The sequence below is a fragment of the Procambarus clarkii genome, chromosome 40 (genome assembly GCF_040958095.1).
Source record: "Procambarus clarkii isolate CNS0578487 chromosome 40, FALCON_Pclarkii_2.0, whole genome shotgun sequence".
In the NCBI taxonomy this organism is placed as follows: Eukaryota; Metazoa; Arthropoda; class Malacostraca; order Decapoda; family Cambaridae; genus Procambarus; species Procambarus clarkii.
In genome coordinates this window covers 21557170-21569770 of record NC_091189.1, presented here as the reverse complement: position 1 = coordinate 21569770, position 12601 = coordinate 21557170, and the positions used below count along the sequence as shown (strand labels likewise).

General features: G+C 45.4%; 1 protein-coding gene across 1 annotated transcript in view; it reads right to left on the bottom strand.

The window, feature by feature from the left end:
• The window catches only part of LOC138372833 (uncharacterized), a 1011-nt gene extending 269 nt beyond the window's left edge, over window positions 1-742 (bottom strand). Inside the window, exon 1 of the mRNA XM_069338496.1 lies at window positions 1-742. This exon is cut by the window's left edge and continues 269 nt beyond it. Coding sequence (XP_069194597.1) covers window positions 1-742 — 742 coding nt within the window.
• Between the last annotated feature and the right edge of the window lie 11859 nt (window positions 743-12601).

Sequence of the window (12601 nt, the reverse complement as noted above, 5' to 3'; positions counted from 1 at the left end):
TGAGCACAGTAATCCTTGAGCACAGTAATCCTTGAGCACAGTAGTCCTCGAGCACAGTAGTCCTTGAGCACAGTAGTCCTCGAGCACAGTAGTCCTTGAGCACAGTAGTCCTCGAGCACAGTAGTCCTTGAGCACAGTAGTCCTTGAGCACAGTAGTCCTCGAGCACAGTAGTCCTTGAGCACAGTTGTTCTTGAGCACAGTAGTCCTTGAGCACAGTAATCCTTGAGCACAGTAATCCTTGAGCACAGTAGTCCTCGAGCACAGTAGTCCTTGAGCACAGTAGTCCTCGAGCACAGTAGTCCTTGAGCACAGTAGTCCTTGAGCACAGTAGTCCTCGAGCACAGTAGTCCTCGAGCACAGTAGTCCTTGAGCACAGTAGTCCTCGAGCACAGTAGTCCTCGAGCACAGTAGTCCTCGAGCACAGTGGTCCTTGAGCACAGTAGTCCTTGAGCACAGTAGTCCTCGAGCACAGTAGTCCTTGAGCACAGTGGTCCTTGAGCACAGTAGTCCTTGAGCACAGTAGTCCTTGAGCACAGTGGTCCTTGAGCACAATAGTCCTTGAGCACAGTGGTCCTTGAGCACAGTAGTCCTTGAGCACAGTGGTCCTTGAGCACAGTAGTCCTTGAGCACAGTAGTCCTTGAGCACAGTGGTTCTTGAGCACAATAGTCCTTGAGCACAGTGGTTCTTGAGCACAGTAGTCCTCTGTGCCCTCGACTCTCAGTCGAGAGACCCAGGTTCATCCCCGGGCAGGACAAAAACGATTGGACACGTTTCCTTTCACCTGATGCAGCTCTTCACCTATAACAGTATAGTCAACTATTGTGGTTAGCATCCTATGAAGGTTAGCCGTTGACCTGGTGGGACCTCTATAAGACTCCCAGATCCTCACAACAGGAAGCATAACTAAATATTTGACAAGTTGTCGGAACACTCCCGACAAAACGGCCGTCAACTTACTAAAATAACTGACGGTAATTTGGCCAAAAATAACCCACACCAACGCTGGTAAACACTGTTAGGCTTGATGACACTGTTATCGAAGGGTGTACACTGAGGTGTACGCCGCTTCTCTGGGTGTACCCACAGTTTACTGTAGCACTGAACTATGTCCAGGACTTAAGTATACTTGTTGGTTGGGTTAGTATGGTATTGTGGTGTAACACCGTAAAGGTGTTTTGTTTAGTTTTATTTAATATATATATATATATATATATATATATATATATATATATATATATATATATATATATATATATAAGAGTGTCGGCGGTGGGGTGGTTCAAATAGCCTCGGCTATCACCTCATTATGTCCGGTCGTGATGGTCAAGTGGATTAAGGCGTCTTGTACATACCAGTTGCGTTGCTCCTGGGAGTATGGGTTCGAGTCACTTCTGGGGTGTGAGTTTTCAGTTGCATATTGTCCTGGGGACCATTCAGGCTTGTTCGCATATATATATATATATATATATATATATATATATATATATATATATATATATATATATATATATATATATATATATAGTACATGAGTCAAGCAAGACAAGTTTTGAGAGGCGCCAGGTTGGCGGCTCCTAGGAATTAAGAAACTCACACCTCTAAGCGTTAATGACCACCAAGTGACCAAGGTCAAGTCGTGTGAAGTTGACCTTGTTTCTGGTAATCTGATAATTGTAGCCTGATATCCGGGTGGATCCTTTAAACATGCCGCCAGTTTAAGGAGTGACTTGGTAGAGGGCCTGGGGCTATCTACTTGTGGGCGGAGTTAGCTAGTTGGTCCCCAAATAAATACTCAAGGAGCTGTGGACTCGGGAGGAAGAAGCGATAAGACAACAGAGACAGCACTGCAGAGCAGAAGGCAACAGCCGAGATAGGCTGTCGGCCGGACGGGGGGGGTGACTGTCTGCAACCCGTTCTCGCACTTTCGTATAGTCAATATTGACTTATTAAATACGTGCATATGTGACATACTAAACATACTAGTTTACCTTGAAAAGCTTCATAGAAAACACCGACCTTACCTAAGGTCGGTGTTTTCTATGAAGCTTTTCAAGGTAAACTAGTATGTTTAGTATGTCACATATGCACGTATTTAATAAGTCAATATTGACTGTAAGAAAGTGTGAGAACGGGTTGCTGTCTGTCAACTGCAGACCATCACCCTCCTCTATACAGCTATAGGCAGACACTTGGTGCGTTGAACATGAAAGGTGACTTATTTCGTGTACTAAGATGTTGTGTGATCTCTAGGGGCAGTCAGTTGTAGTGACTCTCAAAGTTCTCTGGACATAATGAACCTTCAGTTCGATTGCTTGAATTCTGATATTTATGATGCTAAATAAATACTTGATTCACTTACTTTTAATTTGATTTTAATTGTGTTCCTGAGTTCTTGGATTTTCTGATATATGCAAACTAGAATATAGAGTACTCTTGAGACTATGGAGTTAAAGAATCTTGCCTGGAACATGATTCCAGTTGACACATGCTAATAACATCCTTTGCTACAGACAAGTTCCATTCCTTGTCTTGTATGTACTGACAAGAATGGATGGTGGCAGCCTTTCTACTTCTACTATCTACTTCTACCTATCTACCCTTCTACCTCTACCACTACTTCCTATTCATCTCCATACCCTCTCTCCCCTTTCCCTTTCACCTGACGACCCCTCCTTACTCCTCCCACCTCTCTACCTCCCTCACCCCAAACCCTCACTAATTACTTCATTATTCATCTCTTTCCTTTCGTTTCTCTTATACGTTTGTGACAGTGAAATGTTTCTAGAGTTTCTCTAGAAACTTGATCGGCGGATAACCGATCAAGTTACGGCACTTTGTAGTTGTACCACCTAGGTAATCAAATATCTAGGTCACAAGGTGTTGAACTAGAGAGGTTACAGTAGGAACTCTAGGATAGTTAACTAGGGGCGGGATAATGGATACAAGAGAACTATCCCTCCCCCGCGTTACAGTGGTGGCCTTATATAATAACCTTCCAGGGGTTCCCTTCTTTGGTGATAGGCTTTAAACCCAACCTCAAACTAGATCTAATTAACTGTGCAAATTAACATTGGTATAATTCCTCTATGGTAATTACCAACCACAGGATAACGCATTGATATTAACAAATACTTAACGTAAGGCTTTATAAAATTATAGCGAAGTAACGCAAGGCACAAAAACATGTGTATGCCCAAACTACCCACCATCAAAGTGGGTGATTGAGCAATTTGTTAGGTCAGAGCAATAAACTACTTCAAATGACCATTACCGCAGAAATCTTCCATTATCGTGATGTTAGTCCATAAAATCTTAACTCGTCTCGGGATATGGCCGCTCACCTGTTCGATAAACTTATTATTTATTAAGGAGAATACCTGTTAAATTACGCACTAGGCGAGAGCTATGTGTGTTGCATTGATCTACTGTGCACTGCAGCGCTCTTGCTCACTGCTCCTCCTCCTGGCTTGCCTCTCCTTACTAAGCCAGGTCTTTGTTCGTGGGTACGCCAGACCCGGCTTGGTCTGGGTACGCCACAGCCGGCTTGGTCTGGGTACGCCACAGCCGGCTTGGTCTGGGTACGCCACAGCCGGCTTGGTCTGGGTACGCCACAGCCGGCTTGGTCTGGGTACGCCACAGCCGGCTTGGTCTGGGTACGCCACAGCCGGCTTGGTCTGGGTACGCCACAGCCGGCTTGGTCTGGGTACGCCACCACCGGCTTGGTCATGGGTACGCCACAGCCGGCTTGGTCATGGGTACGCCAGACCCGGCCTCATCATGAGTACGTCACAGCCGGCTTGGTCATGGGTACGCCAGACCCGGCTTGGTCATGGGTACGCCACAGCCGGCTTGGTCATGGGTACGCCAGACCCGGCCTCATCATGAGTACGTCACAGCCGGCTTGGCCATGGGTACGCCAGACCCGGCTTGGTCAGGGGTACGCCACAGCTGGCTTGATCCTGCATACAAGCCGGGTCTGTAGACCTGATAATGACACAAGAGACCTTGGTAAACTTGGTGTTCGGCCTCTTGCCTAATACGTCACTTTTTTACGTAATCGATCAATCATTTAACAAATGCGACGTATTAGCTAAATTAAAGCACCATAATATTGACGTTTTCTACGTTTTGGTCTAGATAGGTTAGGCGGGATGCTTGGATTCTCATACGTTTCTGGTTCACCAAAAGCGTTGCATTTTTTACAGAGTGGTGAATCCTCTTAACTGGGGTCAGATTTGCTGTTTGCGAATACATTAATTGACGTTATCGGGGTCAGCAAGCCTTTTCTTAGGCTTATCGAGGTCTTCTTAGGTCAACTACTGACTTTTCCCAGGATGACACCCACAACAGTTGAACTCCCAAGTACCTATTTACCGCTAGGGGAACAGAGGCATCAGATGTACGATCCTCCCCAGGTCAAGTATCACAAAACATTGTGTAAACCTAGATTAAGTTTAGGCAAAGTTAGGTCGGGTTAGGTGTCTTGAGAGAGTAGCGATGACGCAGAGGGGTACGTACTCTCCTCATTTTTTGTCTATTAATATATTGGGTACATCTGCATTTGTGCAGCTACCCTCTACTATATGAAGGCGAGTACAGTGTGTCAAAAAGCTAGCTACGTGATGCTAAAAAATTCCCATCACACAGGATGGTTAGTCATATAGAGGCACGTGATAAGTAGTCTGCACTGGCAGACTCCGGGTTCATTATGAGAATATCCTCAAGAACACGAGAGTGAATAAAGTAATTACAAAGCTCCAGGTACCTCATGCCAAAGGATCTGAAAGGTCTAATAACTGGGCATTCGGTGATGTAGTGTGGGAGATCATGCCGCAGTTCCTGCTCACAGAGTTCGCACCTGGAGTGCTCAGGATTGGGAGATCCGTCACCTGCAGCCACCTGCCACAGGTAACGGTAACCCAACCTGATCCTGGCAACCACTGTGTCGCACAGTCTGGTCCACGTTTTGTGCTGCCAATAGGTATAGGTTTCAAATCTGAACAAATCATAGCTTTATTCTCCTCAGGTTTTCGATCCTACTCTATTTCCACGCAGTTTCCTCTCCAGTTGTCACAATGGGATTCGCTCGCTGGTCGCCAGAGGGGGCGGACGTGCTCAGGTGTTGATCCTCAGTTGACAACTCAAGCGCTGAGTCGTTGGTTAGGTGTCGGTCCCGTGACCTGTGTGGTACCCTGCTTGTGCAGGGTACGTTTTTGCTTTACGATGGGGTCGTCTATGCCTCCTCCGCCTGTGGGGTCTCTGGACGTGGAGGTTTTCCCCTGGTCTCGGGTGGCGTTTCCAGCTGCCTCTCCGATGGAGGGTGTGCGTCCCCCGCCTCATAATTTTTGCATCATCAGCAAACATTGAGAGAAACTAGTCTATACCCTCTGGGAGATCATTTACATATATCAGAAGCAGTATAGGTCCAAGGACTGACCCCTGCGGGACTCCGCTTGTAACGTCTCGTCAATCTGAGACCTCACCCCTCACATTGACTCGTTGTCTCCTGTTGCTTAGGTACTCCCTTATCCAATGGAGTACCTTCCCTTTCACTCCAGCCTGCATCTCCAGCTTTTTCACTAGCCTCTTGTGTGGTACTGTATCAAAGGCTTTCTGGCAATCCAAAAATATGCAGTCTGCCCACCCTTCTCTTTCTTGCCTGATTTTTGTTGCCTGGTGGTAGAATTCAAGTAACCCTGTGAGGTAGGACTTACCATCCCTGATCCCATGTTAATGCTGTGTTACAAAGTTCTTTCGCTTCAGATGTTCCACTAGCTTTCTTCGCATAATCTTCTCCATCAGCTTGCATGGTATGCAGGTTAGGGACACCGGCCTGTAGTTCAGTGCCTCCTGTCTATCCCCTTTCTTGTATATCGGGACTACGTTAGCTGCTTTCCAAATTTCTGGCAGTTCCCCTATTGCCAGTGATTTGTTATACACTATGGAGAGTGGTAGGCACAGTTCTTCTGCTCCTTCCTTTAGTATCCAAGGGAAGATTTCATCTGGGCCTATAGCCTTTGTCACATCCATCTCTAGTAAACACTTCCTTACTTCCCCGCTGGTAATCTCAAACTCTTCCAATGGTTCCTGGTTAACTATTCACTCTCTTATCTCTGGAATTTCTTCTTGCTCTAAGGTGAAGACCTTCTGGAATTTCTTATTCAGTTCCTCACACACTTCCTTGTCGTTTGTAGTAAATCCTTCTGCCCCTATCCTTAATTTCATTACCTGTTCCTTTACTGCTGTTTTTCTCCTGATGTGGCTGTGCAGCAATTTAGGTTGAGTCTTTGCCTTGCTTGCGAAGTCATTTTCGTATTGTCTTTCTGCCTCTCTGCTCATCCTGACATATTCATCCTTGGCACTCTGGTATCTTTCTCTGCTCTCAAATGTCCTGTTATTCCTATAGTTTCTCCATGTCCTTTTACTTTGCTGCTTAGCTAGCCTACACCTCTGATTAAATCATGGGTTTCTCATCTTCATTTCATTGTTTTCTTTCTGGACTGGGACAAACTTGTTTGCTGCTTCCTTGCACTTGTGCGTGATGTAGTTCATCATGTCTTGGCCCGTCTTTCTCCTGAGCTCTGTTTCCCATGTTTCCCATTCCCATCTGTTAGGAATTTTCTTATCTCCCCATAGTTTCTCTTTCGGAATGCTAACCTTTTGTTTTCAGTAACCCTCCTCGAGTTCAATAACCCTTCTTCAACCAGATACTCAAACGTCAGTACACTGTGGTCCTTCATTCCTACTGGGGCCTCAAAGCCGATTTCCCGTATGTCATAGTCGTTCAGAGTAAAGACCAGGTCGAGTCTCGCTGGTTCATCGTTTCCTCTCATCCTAGTGGGTTCCCTGACATGTTGGCTTAGAAACTTTCTTGTCGCCACCTCCATTAGCTTGACTCTCCATGTATCCTCACCTCCATGAGGTTCCTTCTTCTTCCAGTCTATCCTTCCGTGATTGAAGTCGCCCATGATAAGCAGATGGGATCTATTTCTACAGACAGCAGAGGCTGCCCTCTCAGTTATTGTGTTAACTGCCATGTTGTTGTTGTCATACTCTTGCCTTGGTCTTCTTGTGTGAAGAACACAGGGTAGTGGGCGGTGCATCAAGAGCTACACCTCCCTCCCTGTCTGTCTTCATTGATAAGTAAGCGCCCGCCAATTACCAGGTAAGCAAGTACCTGGTGACTGGCCAGCGCTACAGTACCTGGTGACTGGCCGGCGCTACAGTACCTGGTGACTGGCCGGCTCTACAGTACCTGGTGACTGGCCAGCACTACAGTACCTGGTGACTGGCCAGCACTACAGTACCTGGTGACTGGCCAGCACTACAGTACCTGGTGACTGGCCGGCGCTACAGTACCTGGTGACTGGCCGGCTCTACAGTACCTGGTGACTGGCCGGCGCTACAGTACCTGGTGACTGGCCAGCGCTACAGTACCTGGTGACTGGCCAGCGCTACAGTACCTGGTGACTGGCCGGCGCTACAGTACCTGGTGACTGGCCAGCGCTACAGTACCTGGTGACTGGCCAGCACTACAGTACCTGGTGACTGGCCAGCACTACAGTACCTGGTGACTGGCCAGCTCTACAGTACCTGGTGACTGGCCAGCGCTACAGTACCTGGTGACTGGCCAGCACTACAGTACCTGGTGACTGGCCGGCTCTACAGTACCTGGTGACTGGCCAGCTCTACAGTACCTGGTGACTGGCCGGCTCTACAGTACCTGGTGACTGGCCAGCACTACAGTACCTGGTGACTGGCCGGCTCTACAGTACCTGGTGACTGGCCAGCTCTACAGTACCTGGTGACTGGCCAGCACTACAGTACCTGGTGACTGGCCAGCACTACAGTACCTGGTGACTGGCCAGCTCTACAGTAAGTGATTGGCCGGCGCTAGTCTCCGCGGATTGGTGCTTTCTTCTGATAATTACTTACTTGATTAGCCAGCACCTCCACCAGAGGCACCAATCGCGTGCTCCACATTCGCTCAGTCTCTCAAAATCTACGTTAATAAAGCAGGTGTTACGTGATAATTCCAGTAGGAGAAGCAAGCAGCTGTTCATTCGGTTTGCCACCCCGTAAAAAATGTAACTGTTATTCCCAACTTTGCATAACTAGAAACGTATGAACCTAAGCAACCCACCTAACCTATCAAGGCCGATACACAGAAAACGTCGATATTATGGTGGCTTTATTTGTGTTAATAATACGCCTCGATTGTAACGGAGTAGTGGATTACATGCAACATGGGATGTATTATGGGAGAGGAGCGGCTGTGAAGGGTGAAAGGTTACCTTTAATGTGTGTTGTTGCTAACCTCCCAACCCCCCACTTCTTCCTCCCCCTTCCCCCCACCCCCTCCAACACGTTAAATCAATCTTAACCCCCAACTTTTTCACTAAGTTCCCCGTTGCTCTCTACCTCCCCTCCTTCACCCTCCTAACTCCCCCTTACCTTCCTTACCTTGGGGGGGGGGGGAGTGAATATATTATCCTGGGAAAAGGGTCGTTAATTGTCTAACAATTGATTGTTAAGCTCGGGTTGTTAAGCAATCCGATTCAATTTGCCACTCCGTTAAAAATGCAACTGTTATTCCAACTAGAAACGTCAAAAATAACTGTTTTACCTAACCAGAAACGTAGGAACCCAAGCATCCCCACCTAACCTCTCGAGGCCGATGTATAGAAAACGTCAATATTACGGCGCTTTAATCATTACAAACACGTCGCATTTATAGCGGATTGGTAGATTCCGTAAATAATGTGACGTATTAGTGAGACGTAGCACAAGCTAGACGTCTCTGGCGGAGTCTGTCTGTGCTGCTCTACTCTCCCGCTCTTTCATGTTCCTAATACGTCGTACTTTTTCCAGAATCGACCGAAGCGCTAAAAATGCGACGTATTAGTAAAAAATAAAATAGCGTAATATTGACGTGTTATATGAATCGGCCTCGATAGGTTAGGTGGGTTGCTTGGGTGCGTCCGTTTTTGATTAAGTAAAATAGCCGTATTCTTGTACGTTTTTGGTTGGGAATCGGTTTCAATTTTTACTAATAAAGTTTCTAATTCCGAAGTGCAGAAAGCTTAATACATTATGTATTAATACATAAATACATAAAGTACATAATAAATACATTATGTACTCCCTTTATAAATACAGGGGCTAGAAGAGGAACTGTCAGGAGAAACGCAAAGCCATTACGATTATATAGTACTTGGAAGGGGCCAGGATAAGGATTTGGAATGGGACGGAGGGAAGGAATGGTGCCCAACCACTTGGACGGTCGGGGATTGAACGCCGACCTGCATGACGCGAGACCGTCGCTCTGGTTGGGCCAGAGAGCTTCAGACTACAACAGTGCACGCAGCTTCACAGCGTTATATAGAGCCGCGATGTTATTGTCGCGAACAGGAAACCGTTTAATATATCGGGGTCCCTCTACCCACAACCGAAGTTGCCCATCTACTTACTGGCCAGACCCAATGGTGCTTAACATGACTTAACCTCATGGATTTGGTTAATTTTATCTCCATTCAATTGATTTAAGATTTGATTAGGCTAATTTATTCATTGCATTGTAAATCTATAGTCATATTTTAGTGATAAGGGAACTCAAATAATTCAAAGTTAAAACGTTTATTCATAAATCAGGATATTAAGGCTGACAGAAGAGCAGTCGGTGACACTAAGGGCAGAGAACACGAGTGTGAAGAGTTATAAGGTTCAGAACTGAGAACTGTGTGTACGGCCAGCACAAAACATCCTCTCTAAACAGTGTGGCATTCTAATTGCCAGAATTAGGCTAAGATTTCGTTGCTTATGGATCATTTCGTTGCAATGAATCCCCCGATGGTGAGTATTCCACTTGTAAACTATGTGAACAAGAGCTGGGACACGCTCTCCAACACTGTGTATCAGGGTAGAAATAGCCTAAGCCACTTTATCCTTTTGAGATGTATTTCATTACCTCAAAAAAAAAAAACTTACTTGAACTCCAACACTGTGGAGTCCCTGTTATTAATTATTTCAGATCAAATGGTATGAAGTACTCTGAGCTCTGTAACTACTTCATACACTGACGTACGTACCTAACTGTTTCTCTTCCGTTTAGGGATCGAACCCGGGATTCTAGATTGTACTCAGATGTACTTGCAGAGTCAGGATAGGCTCCTAGCCCCGCCTTCCGAACGTTCTTAGATTAATACAATGACTCATTTCTTACGTGATTATTATATTTACATTTAAAACTTTGAATCGATTTAGCTTCAATGACTTCTACGTCTAGCCTTTTCCAATTATTAACAGCTCTAACACTGAAAGTTTTTTCTGACGTCTCTGACTCATTTGCGTCTCAAGTTTCCATTCACACCTCGTTCTGCTGTTCCTAGCTTTAAACAATGCTGCTTTGTCTACTGTGTCAACTCCCCTTTGGATCTTAAATGTTGAGACGTTATCATTCCTACGGGACAGTTTTAAAGATGATAATGCCCCAACGTTAAATGTTTCGGTATTTTGTAATAGCTTTAGAAAATTAACTTTTTGTATAATTGTATAAATTGATTTTTTTTATTAACTAGCTTAGGTATACACAGCAGTGTGCTGCTACCCTATTATATAAGAAAGATTACACAGAGTAGATCAAAAACTAACCGTAAGTTCATCAAATATTCCCATTTTTTTTTTTGAGATATATACAAGAGTTGTTACATTCTTGTACAGCCACTAGTACGCGTAGCGTTTCGGGCAGGTCCCTGGAATACGAACCCCGCCGCGAAGAATCGTTTTTTCATCCAAGTACACATTTTACTGTTGCGTTAAACAGAGGCTACAGTTAAGGAATTGCGCCCAGTAAATCCTCCCCGGCCAGGATACGAACCCATGACATAGCGCTCGAGGAACGCCAGGCGAGTGTCTTACCACTACACCACGGAGACTAACAGGATGGTTAGTGATACATGAAATCAGGGGAGAAAATACCAGCCCCAATACAAAAACAAATAAATTCTGACTAAACAACTACTAGTTATAAGTTCATCTAATATTGATGTTAAGCGCATTCCAATAATGTGTGTAGGAGAATGTAAACATTGCGGGTGTGGTGGAAGAAAACGGGATCAATAATTTATTGTGCTAGGGTATACTTGGGTAACTTAAAGTGGAATATGTGTTGCTCTCGTACTGGTTGGCCTTCATTACCTCCTTGTCAATAAGTTATCCCTAACCCTCCTCTGTTGTATAGTCGTAATGGGTTAGTGTTTTTTTCTGATAATTACGTTACCTTACCCCTCCTCCTTACTCAACTTCAACCAATAGTTAGTTTTAGTTCATTTATTATGCACCCCATACCCATCTTTTGGGCGGTAGTGGAAAGGGTTACAGAGGCACATAATGGGCTCAGGGACTGAACCCCACAATTCATTTAGCTAAGCAAGTTACAATCTTGATGAGCTAGTTACAAAATTCAGTATAAGTCGTCACATCATAAATGGGTTCGAGATCGACCACAAGTACAGTTTCTAAATTAAGCAACTGACATATGTGGAGAGCTAGTGTCACAATTGATATGTTTGTCCTGCACACCGCCCCCCATCCAGTGGGCAGCGGTGGATAGGTTACAATCACTTAGTTACAACCTACAGTTAGCAAATTGGGGATATTTGGCTAAAATTTCTGGTAGCAGATCATTTTGAATGAAATATTTACACATTGCTGGAACATTGGTTATAGAATTGTCTCTGAATTCACGTATCTTTTCGCACTCCAGCAAAACTCTAAACTATGCCTCGCACCCTAAACCACCAATACCAAACCCTATAAATCCCCTCCCCCACCTTACTTATCCCCAACTCGCCCTATAAATCCTTCTCTTCCCACACTAAACCTCTCTGTCCAACTCTACACCATTACATCTATCCCCACCCCAACACCTGTCGTCACTCCCAACCACCCATCCTCCCATCACCTCCCTCATTACCTCTAGACCCCATCACTCGCCACCAGTTGTTGTTGTTGTTGTTTAAGATTCAGCTACTGGGAACAAAAAGTTTCAAGTAGCACGGGCTATGGTGAGCCCGTAGTGGACTTACCTGGCAGAGGAGCGGGCCTGTAACTGCGCTCGCCACCATCAACCATCCCCTCCAAATACTCCCTCACACTCCCCTCCCCCAGCACGCCTCCCCGCGAAGACGGGCTGAACAAAGTATCATTTTTCACCGCCGTCGTTCGATGGACTAAGGTGATTTTTTTTGTTCGCCTTCTCTTGCCTTTTGTCTGCGGGCGGAGGAGAGAAAATTGACGAGGGAGTAAAATACGCGGAAACAAAGAAAATGGAAGCGGCGCCGATAAGAACACAAGGGACATAATGGATGGCTGGGGCAAAACATCCGTAATAAGTTTAATAAGATTCTTGTTTGTTTGGGTTGTAGTACAGTGGCTGCGTTCTCGACTCGCAGTTGAGGATTCCTTGTGGGACAGAAACGGATGGGCACGTTTCCATTTACCAAATGCTTCTATTCGCTTAACACTTAATATACGTTTGATCTTGGCAAGACCTCGATATAAGCTTAATGTATCGAGGTCCGCCATACACAGGCTTCTTG